General features: G+C 42.1%; 1 protein-coding gene across 1 annotated transcript in view; it reads right to left on the bottom strand.

Annotated features, from left to right (window-relative positions):
• The window catches only part of ASAH1 (N-acylsphingosine amidohydrolase 1), a 51,415-nt gene extending 35,413 nt beyond the window's left edge, over positions 1–16,002 (bottom strand). The window contains exon 1 of the mRNA XM_077772464.1: positions 15,753–16,002. Within this exon, the coding sequence (XP_077628590.1) occupies positions 15,753–15,830 (78 nt within the window). The 5' untranslated portion in view covers positions 15,831–16,002. The remainder of the gene's footprint in view (positions 1–15,752) is intronic.
• Positions 16,003–21,241: the final 5,239 nt, after the last annotated feature.

Genomic DNA, 21,241 nt, shown 5'->3' with positions numbered 1-21,241 from the left:
CGAAAAAAAAAAAAAAAAAAAAAAAAAAAAAAAAAAAAAGACTGAAAAAAGAACCTTCAGTCCGACACATTACTGTGCTATTTTAGAGGTAAAGAATAAGGACAAAAACCATAAAAGCCTCTAGCACTAAACTGGGGAGGGGGTCTGACAAAAGAATAAAAATAGCATTCCCATCAGACTTCTCAACAGCTATAAGAATGCTAAAGGGGAGTGATGCCATTATTTCCTTGGGAAGGAATTAATTTCAAACTAGAATTTTATAGTTCATCAATCATTGATCAATTTTGTTTTTAAATGAAGTCTTTGATTTTAAGCCATTGCAAGGACTCAGTTTGCCTCCCACACATTATTTCTCAAAAAGTGACTTCAAGATGTATTCTAGCAAAACAAGGGAGTAAACCAAGTAAAAGAAGGAACCGAATCTCAAAAGAATGGCTCCAACTTACAGAGTGGTAAAGGGAACTCTTAGGTGATGGAGGACTCCAGGATACAGGTGTTCTAGAAAGGGGGACTCCATACAGTAAACTGCATGGTTGAAGGGCTGGAAGAACTTGAGGATAGGAGAGAAACACAGAATTTAAGGACGAAAAGCAAATAACAACAATAGAGACTAAAGGAAGAAAAACTGTGGTATTAGAAAAATATGGTCCAAAAAAAAAGAAAATGGTCCTAACTAGAACAGAAATTCAGTAGATTTCAAGAACAGGCACAATAAATACTGACATAAGTCAGAAGCTGAACAATATACAGACTACAGTCAGGATGGCATAGATTTGGTTTCTTCTACTAATGACAAAAAATGAAAAGAAAGCAATTAGAAACTCCAAGGAAAAAAATCTGTACAAGAATTCCATGGTATAAACATGAAGCAAACTAAAATGTGACATGAATATGAGTATTTGGCAGAAAATATATCTGAATATACTTTCACTGCCATTAGAGTTCTGGCTTTTGAATTATAGAAAAGGAAATAAAATCACAGCACACTGAACAATAACCAATATTTACAAGTCATACTTCTTTAAACACTGTTTACTATTTCAATTTTTTCAAAGGAGATATACAAAGAACGGATGACCCAATTACAATTATGTTATTAATGTTTACTATGCAAAAATAAAAGCATATAGAACTGAAGAAGGGAGAAAAAAGTTAGAGGGATCATGGATGTCCATGTACACCACTTCAATACTGTGTTAGAGTATCCAGACAGAACAATTAGGCAAGAAAATAAAAAGAATTCACACTGAAAAAGAAGTAAAACGGTTTCATTTTCATATGGATATAATCTATAAAAAATCCTAAGGAATCCACTAAATTTTTTAAAAATAATAAATGAATTCATCAAGTTTGCAGGATACAAGATCAATGTACAAAAATTAATCCTATAAATACCAAGGAACAAACTGAAAATGAAACTAACAGTTCTACTTAAAATAGTATCAAAAAGAAAACAGTACTTAATAGTAAATTTAATCAAAAAAGTGCAAGACTTGAGCGTTGGAAACTACAAAACGTTGTAAAAAGAAATTAAAGACCTAAATAAATGGAAAGACGTGCATATTCATAGACTGGAAGACTTAATATTGTTAAGATGGTAACGGTTTTTACACTAATCTACAGATTTGATGCAATACCTATTAAAATCCCAGCTAGCTTCTTTGCAGAAAGAGAAGTGACCCTAAAAATCGTATCAAAATTCAAAGGACCTATAATAGAAAAACAGTCTTGAAAAAGACCAACAAAGTTGGAGGACTTACACTTCCCGATTTTAAGCTATCAAAGGAATAGTAATCAAGACATTGCAGTATCAGCATAAAGGCAGATAAATCAATGGAGGAGAATTCAGAGTCCAAGAAATAAACCCTCACATTTATGCCAACTGCAAAACTTACAAGAGACTTGTATCTAGAATATATAAATACCTTACAGCTCAGTAAGAAAAAGACAACTTAATTCAGAAACAGGCAAAGGATCTGATGAAACATTTCTCCGAAGAATATATAAGTCAACAAACACATGAAAAGATGCCAAACTAGTCAATAGGGAAATGCAAATCAAAACCACAATGAGATACCACTTCACATCCATTAACAGCAATACTATTACTACTAATAAAACAAGTGCTGGCATGGATGTAGAAAAAATGGAACCCACATTCAGGGCTGGTGGGAATGTAAAATAATGCAACTTCTAAGGAAAACTGTCTGGCACCTCCTCAGTTAAACATATAGTTATCATGTCCCCCAGTTAATTTTGCTCCTAGGTATAAACTGAAAAAATATGAAAGCGCATGTAAATGCAAAAAATGTACACAAATACAAGTGTTCATAGCAGCATTACTCATAACAGGCAAAAACTGAAACAACCCAAATGTCCACTAACTGATGGATGGAAGATAAAAATGTGGTATAACCATATATTGGAAATTATTCACTCACAAACAGAAAAGAAGTATTGATACATGCTATAATGTGAATGAACCTTGGAAACATTATGCTAAGTGAAAGATATCAGTCACAAAGGACCACATATTTTATGATCCCCCCTTTATACAGAATGTCCAGAAACGGCAAATCTATAGACAGAGAAAGTATGTAAGTGGTTGCCTAGGGCTGAGCAGTAAGTTTCAAGGTCAGGGCTAAGGAATAAAGTTTCCTTTATCGATGATGAAAATGTTCTAAAACCACCTGGAGAGATGGTTGCACAATTCCGTAAACATGCTGAAGCCATTAAATCATACACTTTAGGAGGTGAATTGTATGGTGTGTCAATTATATCTCAAAACTGTTGTAAGAAAAAAAAAGAAAGGTGCATGGAAAATGGTTGAAGGTAAGCTCAATTTTTATCCATCGCAGTATTAGAGTAAACAATACCTAAAGCTGAGTGACACAAATTGAGCAGAAACCTATCGAAGTCATATTCATAAAGATAACCAAGAATGATTAAAAACTTTCAGTCTCCAATATGGCGTGAGCACCAGTTAATCAGAACAGACTCAGCTGCAAACTACTAGTAGGAGAGCAGACCCAGGTTCTGGCTGAATGTCACCTGAGTACTAACAGTTAGAAGTGTTTGCTTCTAGGGAACTGAAAAAATGAAGCAGGAGACTGCTGATTTTCATCATAAGCTTATCTACATCATTTGATTTTCTTTAACCACGTATGCTTTGATAGAAATTTTACAACATTAAATTTAAAAATTACGTGACTTTGAGGTGCCTGGGTAACTCAGTCAGTTAAGTGTCTGACTCTTGGCTTCAGTTCAGGTCATGATCTCACGGTTCATGGGTTCAAGCCCCGCACTGGGCTTGGAACTGACAACGTGGAGCCTGCTTGGAATATAAGCTCTCTCTCTCTGAGCCCCTTCTGCTTTTGCTCTCTCAAAATAAATATACTTAAAACAATAAAAAATAATGTTATTTCATTTACATGATGTGGAAGATTTTCAAAGGATGAGTCTCTGACAATGTGTTTCAGTGTTTTAAGCCATCATTATGTAAAATTATTTTAAAATAACAACATACAGGGGGAGGCCAGGAACATGGTGGTAGAGCAGGAGGGCCCTAGGCTCTCCTCATCCCACAAATACACCTGGGTAACTATCAAACCATCCTAAACAGCTCAGCAGTCAACCTGAAAACTGGCAGAATATACTACACAAATCAACGTAAAGAAGAGGCCACACTGAGAAGGTCCGAAGTGCAAAGGCTTGAGGTATAGGAGAGAAACCGATCACGGCTGCTGCAGCGGGGAGGGAGCCAAGGTCATGGAGAAGGGCAAGTGACAGACTAGCAAAGAGGGGTGCACAAGGGAAAACAAAATCCCCAGAGCAACAGGCTTGGAAAGCAAGAAGGGCTAAATGGTTTTTGACTTTTGGCAAGCAGTGGGACTCAAAGCCGGGAATTTTAAAGGTCACTGGGCTTGGCTGGGGCGCCCCCAGAGGGCACTGTGCTGCTCTGGGACAGAAGGCAGGTCACCAGTCTGCAGACACGGTGTGCAAGGGTGAGGGAAGGAGCGGCTGGGGACACGTCAGGGGGTTATTCACTCATGAAGGAGCACGTCCCAGAGACACAGCATTCCCGGAGAGACCCCGTTAGGAACAAAGGAAGCGGCTGTCACATTTCCCTCCCCTGACCCTCGCATAAGCACGGGACCACCTGCAGGAACCGCAGCACTGCCACACTCACTACCTACGGTCCGGAAACCAAGCCTCAATCGTGCACACCAGTGGAACTGGCCCTCCTAGTAAGCCGGTTGCAGTCCCAGCACAGCGGGCCCCTTCCCCCAGAAGACTCGCTCAAGCTCCTGCTCACACTGCTTCTGCCCCAGCAGCAGCGGCAGGAGATCTCGCCTCGCCAGGGCGCACCAAGTTAAAATGTGCCGCATTTGGACCAGGGGCCAACCACTGCCCATGACAGGCAAAGAGAGTCTCTGTAGATAAACAACTGGTCTGACAGATGAAGTGTCCAAAACACCAACAACAGAGCACAGGCAGCACACAGTGGAGACAGTCCTGGAAGCACCGGGCCCGGGAGAACAGAGGACACCACCTACAGCCCGGCACTAGGACCTCTTCTTCAAAAGGCCATTATCATCAAGGAGAGGGCATGCAGGAGACTTTCCTAACACACGGCAACAGGCACAGACACTTAGACAAAAATGCAAGACAGAGAAGTTTATCTCAAATGAAAGAAGAGGGCACAGAGTACATAGAAACAAATGAAAATGAAAACACAATAGTCCAAAACCTTTGGGATGCAGCAAAAGTGATTCTAAGTGGAGGTTTATAGGTATACAGGCCTAACTCAAGAAGAAAAACCTCAAACAATGTAATCTTGTGCCTAAAGGACCTAGAAAAAGAACAAAACCTAAAATCAACGGAAGGAAACAATAAAGATTAGAGCAGAAATTAATGATCTAGAAACTAAAAAAAACCCCAAAAAACAAAACAAAAACAAAGAATAAAATAAAACAGAACAAACAATAGGAGAGATCAATGAAACCAGGAACTAGTTCCTTGAAAAAATAAGTAAAATTGACAAACTTCTAACCAGACCTATAAAGAAAAATAGACAAAGAACCCAAAATTAATAAAATCACAAATGAGATGAGAAATAACAACCAACCATAGAAATACAATTATAGAAGAACATTATAAAGAATTATATGCCAATGAATTGGACAACCTAGAAGAAATGGATAAATTCCTATGAACAGATAAACTACCAAAACTGAAACACAAAGAAATAGAAAATTTGAAAAGACAGCAAAGAAACTGAGTCAGCAATCATAAAGCTCCCAGCACCAAAAGCCAGAAGGATTCATAGGTGAATTCTACCAAAATAGAAGAGGAAGGAAAACTTTCAAATTCATTCTATGAGGCCAGCATTACCCTGATATTTTCATTCATTTATCGAAACCAGATAAAGACACTACAAAAAAAAGAGAACTACGGGCCATTATCCATGATGAACACAGATGCAAAAATCCTCAACAAAATACTCACAAACTAGATCCAACAATTCATTAAAAAAATCATTCACCATGATCAAGTAGGATTTATTCCTGGGCGGAAAAGGTAGTTCGATATTCACAAATCAATCAATATGATACATCACATCAGTAAGAGAAAGAATAAGAACCATATGATCATTTCAATAGACAAAGAAAAAGCATTTGACAAAGTACAACATCCATCCCTGATAAAAACCCTCAATAAAACAGGTTTAGAGGAAACATATCTCGACATAATAAAAGTTATATATGAAAAACCCACAGGTAACATCATCCTTAATGGGCAAAAATTGAGAGCTTTCCCTAAGGTCAGAAATGAGACAAGGATGTCTATTCTCACCACATTTATTCAACATAGTATCAGCCACAAATGCCAGACAACAAAAAGGAAAAAAAAAAAGACACCCAAATTGACAATAAAAAAGTAAAACTTTCACTATGTGCAGATGCCATGATACTATGGACAGAAAACCCTAAGGACTCCACCAAAAAACTGCTAGAATAGAAAAATGAATTCAGTAAAGTCACAGGACACATAACCAATCTACAGAAATCTGTTGCATTTCTACACCCCATTAATGAACCAGCATAAAGAAAAACTAAGAAAACACTCCCATTTACAAGTGCACCCAAAATAATAAGATACCTAGGACTAAGCCTAATGAAAAAAAGGAAAGGTCTGTACTCTGAAAACTACTCAACACTGATGAAAGAAACTGATGAGGATACGGGAAAAAAAAAAAAAAGGAAAGACATTCGGTGCTTATGAGCTGGAAGAACAAATACTGTCCAAAGGTCTACACTACACAAAGCAATCTACACATTTAATGAAATCCCTATCAAAGTAGCAACAGTATTTTTCACAGAACTAGAACAAAGAATTCTAAAATTTGTATGGAGCCACCAAAGATCCCAAACTAGCCAAAGCAATCATGAAAAAGAAAAATAAGCCTGGAGGCATCACAATCCGGGACTTCTGCCTGTACTACAAAGCTGTAATCAAGACAGTATGGTACTAGCACAAAAACAGACACAGAAGTCAACGGAACAGAGTGGAGGGCCCAGAATGAAGCCCACAACTATCTGGTCAACTAATATTTGACAAAGCAGAAAAGAATATCCAATGTGAAAAAGACAGTCTCTCCAACGAATGGTACTGGGAAACCTGGACAGAGACGTGCAGAAGAATGAACTTGGACACTTTCTTACACCATCCACAAAAATAAACTCAAAATGGATGAAAGACCTAAACGTAAGACAGGAAACTATCAAAGTTCTAGAGAAGAAAACAGCCAACAACCTCTTTGACCTCGGCCACAGGAACTTCTCACTAGACATGTCTCCTGAGGCAAGGGAAACAAAAGCAAAAATAAACTATTGGAACCTCATCAAGATATAAGGCTTCTGCACAGTGAAGGAAACAACACAACTAAAAGGCAACCTTCAGAAAGTGAGAAGATATTAGCAAATGACATATCCAGTAAAGAACATATACAACTCAACACTCAAAAAACAAATAATCTAATTAAGAAATGGGCAGAAGTGAACAGACATTTCTCCTAAGAAGACATCCAGATGGCCCACAGATACATGAAGAGATGTTCAATATCACTCATCACCAGGGAACTGTAAATCCAAACCACAATGAGTTATCACCTTATACTTGTCAGAATGGTTAAAATCAACAACAAAGAAACAACAGGTGCCGGCAAGGATGTGGAGAAAAAGGAACCCTCCTACACTGTTGGTGGGAATGCAAACTGGTGCGGCCACCCTGGAAAAAAATATGGAGATTCCTCAAGAAGTTAAAAATAGAACAACCCTATAATCCAGTCATTCCACTACTGGGTATTTACTCACAGAATACAAAATTCTTTCAATACGAATTCAAAGGGATACATGCATCCCAATGTTTATAGGAGCATTACTTACAATAGCCGAGATATGAAAGCAGCCCAAGTGTCCACTGACTGAGGAATGGAAAATGAAGATGTGGTAACATATATACAATGGAATATTGTTCAGCCATAAAAACAGAAATCTTGCCATTTGCAACGACATGGATGGATGGAGCTAGAGAGTAGAATGCTAAGCATAATCAGTCAGAGAAAGACAAAAACCATATGATTTCACTCATATGTGGAATTCAAGGAACAAAACAAAGAAACAAAGGAGAAAAAGAGAGAGAAAGGATCAAATCAGGAAACAAACTCTTAATTATAGACAGCAAATGGATGGTTACCAGAGGGGAGGGGAGGGGTGAGGAGGTAGATTAAGAAGGACATTTGTGACTGGCACCAGGTGTTGTATGGAAGGGTTGCATCACTGTATTATACACTGAAACATTACACTGTGTTAAGTAACTGGAATCAGAGACAACATGTAACTGCAATGGAGGGCACAGGGCTCACCAGTCCTTCAGCAAAGCCAGAAAGGAACACTAAAAAGCCGCACTCTAGTTAAAGTCTTAAGCTGCAACTACAAATTTTCCAAACAGATCACTTAATAAGGGAAACACAACTCTTACTTCATTCCAACTTATTCACCATAAGATTCTTCTAAATATCACAACTTTGGGTTAGTTTAAAATGTGATTTGAGGGGCGCCTGGGTGGCTCAGTCGGTTAAGCGTCCGACTTCGGCTCAGGTCGTGATCTCAGTTTGTGGGTTCGAGCCCCACGTCAGGCTCTGTGCTGACAGGAGCCCATTTCAGATTCTGTAGCTCCCTCTCTCTCTGACCTTCCCCTGCTCATGCTGTCTCTGTCTCTCTCTCAGAAATAAATAAAAACATTAAAAAAAAATTTTTTTAATGTGATTTGATTCATTAAAATCCAATGTGTGCCCTTTCACTGAATTTCAAGTTATCAGGAATCTAAGGCTCATGTTCTGGATGCAAGGCCCATCTCCATCAGTGACTGCAGGTTACACAGCTGGAGACAGAACGAGTCTCCAAAGCCCTGGTCCAGCATCCTCCCCCTGCTCTCTCTCACATCGTTTCCCACAGAGAGAGCAATAAAACCAGTACCTCAATTTAATTCCTAATAGTGAACAATCTAAATTCCCTTCAGGGCTTTTAATGATCACTAGAATCAACACGGCAAGTAGGGCAATGTAATAACGCTCATCTCTCCCTAGTAATTATATCCGCATGAGCTGGGTGGAAAAGCCAATATAAAAATCACACTACAAGGTCTATTTCTTATGGGACAATGTGAGGAAAGTCAGAAGTGCTCTGTCAAGTCCTAGGGAAGAAATCAACCTGCCCCAGAGGTGAGAGCAGCCTCGCCCTAATAGATGTGGGACTTTGAGGCCAATTAAACATTGTAGTATGATAATCCTGGCAGCAAAAAATAAACCTGAAGTACAGACATGACATCTACATAAAATCTATCTGAAAGAATTAAGGTTACGGGCATCTGAGTGGCTCATAAGTGTCTGACTTCAGCTAACATCATGATCTCACACTTTGTGGGTTCAAGCCCCACTTGGGGCTCTGTGCTGACAGCTCAGAGCTTGGAGCCTGCTTCTGATTCTGGCTCCATCTCTCTCTGCCCCTCCCCCACTCATGCTCCGTCTCTCTCAAAAATTAAATGTTAAAAAAAAAAGGATTAAGGTTAAATGTGACTGAAATTTTTAACTCATCAGCTTAAGACTAGGGTATTTCAGGTGCTCAGAAGGTTTTAGCACCGAAGTCATGTTAAACAAAAAGGTTAGATTTGGGGGTAGAGTGGAAACAGCTGTGTCCTTACCTTCAAGGGAGATTTCTAAAAGGAAAGAACACTTCAAAATCTATGTAGAGACTTGAAATGGAATTACAATCAGCTCATTTGTTATTTAAAGTTTCTCACGATCACGATCACCAAATTTAACTACACATAGCTTTAATAACAGACTGCCTTATCAAGGTAGGTAAACATTTAAATAGATGATAGGTAAAGATTACGACCAGGTGACAGGTAGAAGGTTATGCAGTTGGCCTGGCATACTGTGCTATACTCTGTCACAGGGGAAGAAAACACAACCAACTTAGAATCTCAGTCTCTCTCGCACTTGCTCTCTCTCATTTTGGCTTCCTAGGACCAGAGGAGATGGTGAAAATCTCTGGAAAATGCTTTGTAAACAGTTTCTGGGTCAGTGAATTCTCTGAATATTCTAGTTATTTGATAGGAACTTGTACCTCTTTGAAATTAAAAAATCTTTATGTCCTCCCCACAGGTGAAGAAAATTTACAGAGCTACTGGACACACAATTATTTAGGAAAATAACATAGAAAGTGAAAATTCTTCCATTAGCAACTCAAATGCTCCATCCTAAGAGAAATGACATACCTCATCCAGGTCCTCAAAATATTTGAGTCCTGCAGAATTAGCGAGACAGTCCATGGACTGTGTGCTTCTGAGACGCCACAAAAACGTTCAGAAAGCCCTCGTGTGCCTGTCTTATTCACACACTCAGAAAAATACAATGAAAATACTCAGAAAAGCAACTAGAAGAAATTATATAGCTCACACCCGTGTTCACACCATCAGAAAAGAAGTCAAACAATTCTAGCCAGAAAATTTTAATTAACCAACAACAATTTTCTAAGTAAGATTGGTTCCTCAAAATGTTCTCTGTGTACAAGAGCAGGCACCTATCTGCTGAGTGAGGCATGTTTCTTGAATATACGGCAAACTCCAATGGGCAAGCAACCCTAACTTGTTTTCTGACCTTTGATGGCATGGCATTCTACTTAACTAGGAGTATTTAGGAGAAAGGAATGGGAGTAAACCTTCCACGAGGGCTAGGACCTTTGTATCTATCACTAACCCGTTCCCAGCATCCGGAACAGCACCTGACACACAGTAGGCATGCAGTACTGGGTCAGTGAACAGATTACACCTGTGTGTTCCTTCCTTTGGAGTAACTGGGGAAAGCAGACACGGTACAATTATATCGGGCAGGCAGGAAAGTGTTTATGTGATTCGTGAAAACTCTGTGAAAATCATTGCTAAAAAGCTGACCTAGTAGCCAATGTCAACAACGTTATTATTACTCATAGGAGAAGTTCATACATAAAAGAAAGTCTGATTTAGGGGCACCTGGGTAGCTTAGTAGGTTAACGGTCCAATTCTTGATTTAACTCAGGTCATGATCTTAGAGTTTCTGGGATCAAGCCCCAAGTTGGGCTCTGTGCTCAGAGCCTGCTTGGGATCCTCTCTCTCTCTCTCTCTACCTCTCTCTCTATGCCCTGCTGGAGGCCAAGCCGGCTCCAGCAGGTCCAGGGGTCCCTGAAGGATGGACGGTGTCAGCAAGAGAGAGAGTGAGAGAGCCCCGTGATTCTTTCTGATCACCCGGCAGGCATCTCTGTCCTGTCGGTTTTGGTCTTTATTTATAGGTTAAATGATAACATGACATCAGAAAAAGGAATTTTTACAACGGATAACTCTTTGTGATAAGATGCTTTGGAAAGTGTACAGAAGCAGGTTTTACAGAAATATTCTTGCAGAACTATTCCAATTATAGTGAGGTTAAGTAAATCTTATAACTAGAGAATTAAGGTATTCTTAGTAAAAGACAGGATACATATTTGTTCTAAGTTAATAACGCTAAGGTTAGGTCATAGGTTAAGTGTAAAGATAATGCTTTAGCTACTCTTATCTATCCTCATCCCAGCCACCTGTAAGGGAGGGTATTTGCAGAAAGTAGGCCTTGGGGAAGGGACTGCCATCCATCACCAATTAGGAGAGGGTGTAAGTATTAAGTTCTGTCCTTATCTGTACCTTAACTCTAAATTAGGCTCTTTGTCTCGGGGCCAGGCTCAGTTGTAATTCTTGTGTTCCTAACCCCCTAAGTCTTGGATCTGCAAGGCCCTTAGGAAGAGCCTTTTGACGATCATCCATAGAGCTTTCATCCCAAATCTCTCTTGCAAAGGCAGGAATATGCTTTTCCTCATGAGGTATCTGTGTTCAGAATATTGGTCTGATATGGAATATTGTGAGGCCTGGTCAATACCAGCACAACATGAGCCAGTAGTAGCAGGAGATACCAGTTTTCATTTCTCATGGCGGTAGCTGTGCAAACACTGCCATTTCCTTGCTGTGACTGCCATCCATAGAGGCCAGTGCGGCTCCTGGCAATGCCCCTTTCCCACTCAGGCTCTCACTCTCCCTCTCCAAATAAACAAACATCAAAAAGTAAAAATAAATAAATCTGCTTCCGCAATTACTGGGCCATTGGGTTTCATTGTCACACATTTTCGGAATCTGCTCGCATTTATCACTGACAACAGTCGTCTCTGCCACGCTCATTCCTTCCCTTCTCATCACTCCTCAGCCCAACTGCAATGTCTCTTCTGCTCCCGCCACTGCTCAGGCCAAGTGGCCAATGACCTCCCGCTGCCAAGTATAACAGACACCTGACATCTCAGTGGCATCCGGCACAGGGAGACCACCGTCCACTCTCTCTGAGCTTCCCCAACGCTCGCGCTCCCACGCTGGCTGCCGCTTCACCTTTGCCATCTCTCTCTACCTGACACACGTCCACGTGCAGGCGCCCTAACCCCTGCCTAGGGGTCTTCTTTTCTAGGTCACCGATCTGCTCAACCTTCACTTGCTCCAAAGGCTTCACGTGATAAGCCTGGACTCCCAATCTCCTCTGAGCTTCAGTCCCAAAGGCCCGCTGGTATCCTGCACCCACGGGAATGCAACGTAAGCAGAATAAACACAACTTTCATTCTTCCAACCCCGAACTTCCCCCTTCCTGTGTTCGGCCGACGGAGCACTGGAGAAAGGTGCTCGTCCCTCATCCTCAGCCAGTCCTTCCTTCTGCTCAGTCTACCTCCTGCTGTTCTCTGGAGCCACCAGCCTCTCCCTCTTCACTGCACCGCCTTCCACGTGTACGTCACCCTCCAGCTGTCTTCTCCCCTGGACTAGTCTCCTCATATCCACCCCTGCTCCCTTCCAATCCAGACTTATGTTTTTATTTTTTTAAGATAATTTATTTATCTTGAGAGAGAGAAAGAGAGAGAATGAGAACAGGGGAGGGGCAGAGAAGAGGGAGAGTGAGAATCCCAAGCAGGCTCCCAGCAGCCAGCACAGAGCCCGACGCCAGGCTCAATCTCAGGAACTAGAAAATCACGACGTGAGCCAAAATCAACTCAGATGCCCAACCAACTGAGCCACCCAGGCGGCCCCCAGACTTTTAAAAATGAAACACTTGGGGCACTTGGGTGGCTCAGTCGGTTAAGCGACCTGGCCAGGATATCCGTTTGGGAGNGCCATTTCCTTGCTGTGACTGCCATCCATAGAGGCCAGTGCGGCTCCTGGCAATGCCCCTTTCCCACTCAGGCTCTCACTCTCCCTCTCCAAATAAACAAACATCAAAAAGTANTTAAGATTCATTTTCTCTCTCTGTCTCTGTCTCTCTCTCCACCCGCCCCTTTCCCACTAGTGCCTGATCTCTCTCTCCCTCTCTTTCAAAATAAATTAAAAAAAATAAATAAAATGAAAGCCCTTCGCAAAGTCCACAGAGCCCTGAATGGCACGGTCTCCACCTCCCTCTTCAGATATTTCTTGTGCCATTCCCATCACCACCATCATTCCATAGGTCTTTTAACAAAGTCAATAATTAACAATGACTCAGGAAGACCTTAAAATAAGCTATATTCTGAAAAGCCTCAAACACAAAACCCACGGAACATTCCAAATCAGTGATTTTTGTTTGTAACTTAAAGCCAGTCTTCATTGTTCACGTTTATCAAAAGTAGTTCTGAAATATCTTTTGTTACTAAGTCATTATGCACAGTTGATCATATGATTTGAAGTGAAAAAATGCTTATTCTTGTCTGGGAATGAATGAGGTCACTATACATCTATGAGGTCCCAAAGGTCCTTTCCAGCCAGAATTTTTCAGATCAATAAAATATTGCGAGGCCCCACACAAGGGAATGCAAATTTTTATTCTCCCGCATGGAGGTGTTAAAAACAAACAAAACCCCACGCAGGTAAAAGAAAGAACGCTTTAACAACACAAACTGGAAAACCATAAAGTCAAAATAACAGCTAACATTCTAAATGAATAATTTGGGTATGATGCCCTCATTTTTCTCATTTCATTTAAGATTTGTGAAAACAGGTTTCCAAAATGACACCTGTTGCTAGACTCGATTCTGACAACCGCTCTTCTGGATACAACTACCGATGTTCTACAGATGGCTTTGTAGGGGTGCCTGGCTGGCCCAGTCAGAATGCGACTCTGGATCTTGGGATCATGAGTTTGAGCCCCATGGTGCATGTGGAGATTACTAAAAAATAAATAAATAAACTTTAAGATAAAATAAAACCTCTTCCTTGAAAGTACTGAAAGGAAAAAAAAAAAAAAAAAAACCCAGCCCCTAACATCTGAAACTGCTCAGAGGTTCACAATCGGACCCCAGTATTATTACAAACTGGTATGACACTCACAGGCCACCTCGGCTCTCCTGTTGGATATAACCAATGTCACAGAATACCCACCTCAGTTACAGTTACTCTGAGAAACCATAAAATGAAACAAGGCGAGGCTACTTCATGATTCTTTTTAAGCACAGACAAAACAAGGGTATGTGCAACCTACAAAATACCAAACACCCCCTTTTCTTCCTAAATTAATGTTTCCTCTTTACCCAATCACAGAATTTCCCCACCTTTTAAAAGTATCCTATCCTGGGGAGCCTGGATGACTCAGTCCTTTAACCATCCGACTTGGCTCAGGTCATGATCTCATGGGTTTGTGGGTTTGAGCGTTGTGATGACAGCTCAGAGCCTGGAACTGTTTCAGATTCTGTGCCTTCCTCTCTCTCAGCCCCTTCCCCTCTCGTGCCTTGGTCTCTCTCAAAAATGAATAAACAGTAAAAAAAAATTTTTTTTTAAGTATCCAATCTAGATCAAACTCCCTATCCCTTGGACCTACTCCAATTTACTCAACCCAAGTCCAAGTTATGAAATAGGTTTTGCCAATTGCCCTTTTACTGAGAGGCCAATGGTCTGCGTTCCTTCTCACTGTAAAGAGCAATAAATTCAATCTGTTCAACTACAGTTGGGTTTACTTTTGGCCTTTGGCTGAAGGGCACTTAAGGGTATCAAAGTATTAAACTATTTTAAAATATTCATGATCCCAACCACTTTAAAGCAAATGAATTCCCTACACACACTAAAAACACCCAAATTGTATCTCTTCTTATGCCCTTCCAATCCTTATCCACGTGTATGTACTGTGTATTTTTCTGTTACTGAAATCACAGTACATACTATTTTATTTTTATTTGCTGAATATTCTATCAATTTCAATGAATGAATAGTATCCCACCGTGATTTTATTCTTAAATCATTTCTCCTTAGAAAAATAAAATAGTAAAAGGAGAAAATGCATATATTGTTCCCACTGCTGACATCTTAACTAAGCTATTCAAGATCACCCTCATCCAACCTCAGGTCAGATGCACCCAAGTTCCTATATATCTGATCTGCTAGCCTGTCCACTTACTCTATAAATGAAATCTTAATGCTTTTAAAGAAGAGAAGGAACACCAGATGGGTGTCAAGAGGCCTGAGTTTTTAGGCATAATTGAGTACACGATAGCGTAACCTCTGGCTAGACATTTTCCCACTGAGTTTACTTCCTCCTCTGTAAAATAAGGCTGGTCCTTCACTGTCTCTTGCAGTTGGCAAATCTGGGTTCCCCCGACTTCCTTCTGGGGAAAGAGCCATGGGACAGGCGTTCCCATGACTCGGGGATCAAGGCCACAGCAGCCACATCGGGGCCAGCCTGGGCCGCTCCACAGCCCTGACTGGGGACGCCTCGGCCTTTCCCAGGGATCTCAGAAGCCTCGGGGGGCAATTTATCCTTCAGCACCTCTCCGCCTGGCAGAGAATGCCCAAGTCATCACAATTATGTACACAAGTCGACTGAACTTTTCTCTTCGCAGCACAGGAGGCGCAAGCCTGGACCTGGTATAACGAGCGTAATCGCTCAAATTTGGGGGCGTGCAAATCACACCCAGCATTCCGCAGAGGTCACAATTTCCCTAAAGGGTGTCTTTCCAAGCATGTAGGGAATCAAAGCGGGGTAGGGGTCGCGAGCCCGCTCCGCACGCACACCGCCCGGGGGGATCCCGGAGACCCCCGGGCAGACGCCGCCCCGCGCCCGGCCACACTCGCACCTGCGCCACCCCGACGGGGCACGCCCCTCTGCGCGCCGCCCCCTGGAGCGCACTCACCGGCGGCGCGTGCTGAGCCACGGCGCGGGTGGCCGCCACGGTCAGCAGTACGAAGGCCAGGCGAGCCCAGCCCGACATGGTCCCGGTCGCTCCTGGAGGCGCCTGCCCAGGCTTTAAGATGCACCACCCGGGCTCCAAGCAGGCCTCGCCCCGCCGCCGCGTGACCTGGGGCACCGGGCCGCACCAAGCGGGACGGGGGGAGCGCGGACGAGACGGGGCGGGAAGGAGAGGCCGGGGCTTTTCGGTGTGGCAGGAAGGGGCGGCCTTCGGGAGAGCGTGCACAGTCCTCGGGACGGGAGTCAGAGCTCTCACGAGGACCCGCGATATCGGTCGGGCATCCCCCCAGGCCCCTGGGCAGTGGTTGGGCCCAGCCGGAGCCCCGCCCCCCGGCGGGTGGGGCTCAGCAACTTTTCTCCGGGTCTTGGCCGGGGAGGTCCGCGCCCACCTCGGAACCTCCTCCGGTGCGGGCCGCGGGCGACACTCGGCCGGAGCTTCCGCTCCACTCCGGGCCTGGTGCCGCCTGTACGATGTCCCCAAACGGCCCAGGACGAGCTGTTCATTCAGGCCAACCGGTACCAAATGCTCACGAAACGGACCCAAGTCAGAAGAGTCTCCAAAGGCGGAGGTGTGACATGCTACCCGACCCATCCCTGCAGATGAGCACAGCCGGAGCTTGCTCGTCCCGACCGTGGAGTCCCTGGGCGGCCGCAGTGGTGAGGGGCAGGGAGGGCGGTGGCGGGAGTCTCATCCCCACCGACGCTCTGGACGAAGAATTACCCACTTAGGCTTTCGCCGCAGGGCTGACCCGTCACGGAATTTAGGTTTCAGTTATTGGAACTTAGACACAGGTGGAATGATCAGGGAGCATTGCAAACCTTCCTTCACTCATGTATTCAGCCCCTGAGCAGCTGTGTGTTTTCATCTCACTCAGGGAAGCCTTTGGGTTGGCAGAACTACGCTAAACCCAGGAGGTGGGGATGTAGTCAGTGCTGGATAGCCTGCACCTGAAGAAGAGTTAGTTGCTTGTCATTCATGGCTTCCATGGACATGGTCGTCCTGTTGGATGTTACTTAAAAGTTCAACAGGAACCCCTACCACCGGGATTGAACTTTCCGGGTGTCTCTAGGCTATCCCAACTAGCAATGTTTTAATGGCTAATGAAACTTAGAATACTTCCACTAAAATATTCATTTATTTCTCATTTCTTGTGTGTGGGAAATTATAATTTTGCCCATTTATAATTCTTCCTTAGAAAAATCAATCTTTTTAGTTGGAGATTGGGAAATGCGAATTCGATGTTGGGGGGGGTAGATAATCTTGTCAACCTTAAAATAGCCAGTTATTTTATCAGCAGAGTAAGTTTGTTGGGAATAGCGGAGTAATTGCAGTTTGGAACATTCAAACTATGGCAAACGATAGGCAAGTTGGGTGAACAAAGAAGAGGGGGCTGCTTTTACAGAGGAAAGGAGGAAATTGGAATCTATTTGAATCGAAAGTCCACTGAAGGAGAGCAAGAGTTCGGTTGTGGCCACCACTCATTGTTCGAGTTGTTGTAGGGACAGTAAGAAACTTTCCTTTCTATTACTGGGGTAGTAAAGTAAGCTGCTTCCTATTGTGGAAGGAACAGGTAAACTTTCTCCTATTGGGGTCTATAAAAGGTGGGAAGTGGTAGTGTGTGAGAAGCCTCCCTTCAGGGCTTCCCAACTCCATTTTAAATGAGATTTCCTTTGTTCATTTTCACACTCCCTTTGAGGAAGTTTTACTTGTGAAACATATCACATGATTAAAGTGGTTCCTTTCTGGACAGTGAGCAAGCAGATCATAGATATGTTAATTCAAGAAACATTTGCTGTCGGCCTACAATGTTCCAAGGTTTTCTCCACACACAGACTGGGGTTAAGCAGATAACAAAAACGTTCTTCTCTTATGAGGCTTACACTCTAAATGAGAAATGGATAAACACAATACATAAGAAAATTCATATAGAATGTTAGAAGGTAATAAATGTTGTACAGAAAAGGCAGAGTAAGGGGATCAAGAGTGAAGAGAGTCAGGGGTGCCCAGGTGGCTCAGTCTGTTAAGCATCTGACTCTTGGTTTTGGTTCCGGTCATGATCTCATGGTCTGTGAGATCGAGCCCCACATCAGACTAGGTGCTGGCAGCACAGAGCCTTGCTTGCGATTCTCTCTCCCTCCTCTATGCCCCTCCCCACAAATAAATAAACATTAAAGAAAAAAAAGAGTGGGGAGAATCACAGTGTTAAATTACTGAGAAGGTGAAGTCTACAGAGACTTGGAGGTGAGGGAGTTATCCTGGTGGAGGTCTAGGGAAGAGTGTTCCAGACAGTGGGAGCAACTGGGAGAAAGGTTTAAGAAGAGAATGCCTGGCATGTGTGGCTAACCAGGGAAGGCGGTGTAGGTAGAGCAAACAGAAGAGAGGGGAAAGAGTAGATGAAGTCTCAGTGAAAAGAGTAAGGCAGATTACGCTTGCCATTACCAGCCATTGTAAAGAACTTCAAATATATTGAATTATCTTGGACCTTAAAATCAGTCTTTAGGAGAGGATTCCCATCTTCTGGTATATAGTTATTTGGTTTGAAGATCATTCACGTTAAATGATACTGAGGGCGCTTTAAACTTGTCATCAAATATATNAATCACATTCTTTATGCAAAAAAATATTTGTATATTTTTTATTATATTTTATTATATTCTTAGGCACAATTTTCATAGAATTTTGCATTTAACTTTCAAAGGCCTTTTATATACTATTGATTCTGTTTTCAAATTAAAAAATTTTAGTCTACTTTTCCAAAATATACCATTTTATTCATTTATTTTTTATTTTGAGAGACAGTGCATACATACATGCAAGTGGGGAAAGTGCAGAGAGAGGGAGAGAGAGAATCCCAAGCAGGCTCTGCTCTGTCAGCACAAGGCGTGACATGGGGCTTGATCTCATGAACTGTGAGGTCATGACTTGAGCCAAAATCAAGAGTCAGTTGCTTAACTGACTGAGCCACCCAGGTACCTCCATTTAAAAAAAAAAAATGTTTAATGTTTACTTATTTTTGAGAGAGAGAGAGACAGAGTGTGAGCAGGAGATGGGAAGAGAGAGAGAAAGACACAGAATCCAAAGCAGGCTTTCAGCTCTGAGCTGTCGTCAGCACAATATATATGTCAGCATATATATTTTCCTACTTCATTCTTAAGGATTAGAAATATACAGAAAGCCAAGGTGAGGCGTGTAGTCCCAGGAAAAACTTTTCCTTAGTTTGAGGCATACTGATGTATTCACAGAAAATGACATTTAAATGTACAAATAAGTGACTCTCGGTGGGAAGGGTGAGTCAAATACTGCCTTCACAACAAGCATCACATTTAAGACTTGGATAACCTGTTTAGTATGCCAGAGTCAGTATCAGGAATCAAACTGTGTATCAGAATAGGGAAGTACTACTTGGCAAGCTGTGGACCTTTCTAAGTCTCCTGCTAACATTCCTAGGTTTCTGAGGCAGAGTCTTGATTTAAAATTCTTAATTCTTGCCACCCCACCCTAAATGAACTCTACTGCACATAACACTACATTACTTACCCAAAACAGGTCTGGCTTGATTTAAAAAGACTGAATATTCAAAAACTCAAGAAGTAGAGTGTTTCAGTTTGAAAAATAAACCTCTTGCCAGAAGTATTTACCAGTGAATTGCTTAATTAAAAAAAAAAAAAAGAAAGGCTTACTGTATTTAAAAGGTAATCTGAGTTTCCAAACTTAAGACTACTGTCCACTTTTCAGAAAGGGCTCTAGAGAATAAAAGATGTAAAAAATGGAAAGCCAGAAGTCATACAAAATTGTGACCTGACTTCTCCTCTGGTAGGTGTGTCACACTAAGAAAAGATTACTTGCTTTATGTTTTACTTATATATAGAAAAAGATATGCAATCACCGCATTCAGCTCAAGGCACTGTGTTACACCACCACGAATTCAGTGCTCACATTGTACCTAATTGTTCTTTCTTACATAGTGTCAAAATAAAATAATTATCTTAATTATCCTTCACTTTGCACTTCTCTGTGAAATATTTGTGATCTCTTATTGAATCTCTGACAACATCAGGCATGTTAGAGTTTGACGACACTTTAAAAAAATCCTTTTGTCCTATTTGTACCTATTTTTTTGATGATTCTGGCCTGAAAAGTATTTAATTTGGCTCAAATCCAATAATCTCTCATTTAATTTTTGTTGCTTTTGTTCTGACTTCATATTCTTCTGTAGTTCCATTTTGCATACACCCTTAGGGATACCTAGTAACGTTCCAGCCAGTTGTTTCTCCTTGGTTTGCAGTAGATTCGTGTATTCTCTCAATATATTTTGAGCACAAGGTGCTGAATAACTAATGAACCAATGGCGCTGCCTTCCTGGGGCTTTCAGTATCATGGCGGAGAAAATGATGATGGAGGGGAAAATGTAAATCAAATGAGTATCCGGAAAACTTCCAGTACATTTAGGTCATTTTCCCATACTCTCATCTCTGGTTTAATACTGTAGATGTTACACTAACCTCAGTTCCCACTCCTCCCTGGTGCACCAGCCACATGTCAGGATGAGTCTTCTCCTCCTCCTTCTCCCTGGAGGTGGCCCCTGGATGGCCTGACCCTGAGGCTGCTGACCTATCCCTCTTGCCGCAGTGCGTGGCTTTGGTCTTAACCATTCAGACTCTTGAATCCAACAGCTCATGGTTTGAAGTTCAAGGTTTTGCTCTATGATTGAGGCAACTGTCCTTTACCTTCTAACAGGAAAAAGGAAGCTAGGAGCCCTCACTGCGACTGGCATTCATGCTATTCATGCTATGCCTTAGGAGCTGCCTAAGGAGGAATACATACTGTGGACAGCAGAGAAGAGAAATGGAAAGAAACCGGGTCATTACGACGTTGTTAAGCTGCTAGATCAACGAACCCTGGAGCCTGTCCAACAGCTGGACTCTTCATTAATATGAGCTGCTACTCTTCTTTATTATTTAAGCTAGTTCAAGTTGATTTGCTTGCAATTTTGTATCTGTAGCAGATGCGCATATTAAAATAGGTATTGCTACCTTCTGAAGAGCAGAGGAAGATTTATTGTAAAAGGTAGAATGCTTAAGTTTTAAGACCTTCACTCACTTGCTCAGTCCTCTTCCAAACTTTCGACCTAATTTCACACTTGTAATTTTATATTCTTTTCCTTAAAGAGGACTATCCAAATTGTGTAACCTCAGACCTCACAATAACAACGGGATCTACCATCAGATGTTTGGGGGAGAAAATGTCCGCCTTTCCCTCTAATTCCTTCCGTGCACGTCCCTAGGAGAGGCGTGCCTTACCTACTGGGTGAAGAGCTGGCAGGGTCACTGCGCACATGTGGCCTGGCCTCTCCCGCTCTCTCGTTCAGATCCGCTTGCCCATAGTGGTACGTTCACTGCAGCACGCCCCAGGGGACAAGAGTAGAAGGGGAA

Source organism: Crocuta crocuta, unplaced genomic scaffold (genome assembly GCF_008692635.1).
Source record: "Crocuta crocuta isolate KB4526 unplaced genomic scaffold, BGI_CrCroc_1.0 scaffold140, whole genome shotgun sequence".
NCBI classification, from domain to species: domain Eukaryota; kingdom Metazoa; phylum Chordata; class Mammalia; order Carnivora; family Hyaenidae; genus Crocuta; species Crocuta crocuta.
The sequence above is the reverse complement of the archived record's forward strand: the minus strand, read 5'-3'. Positions and strand labels throughout refer to the sequence as shown.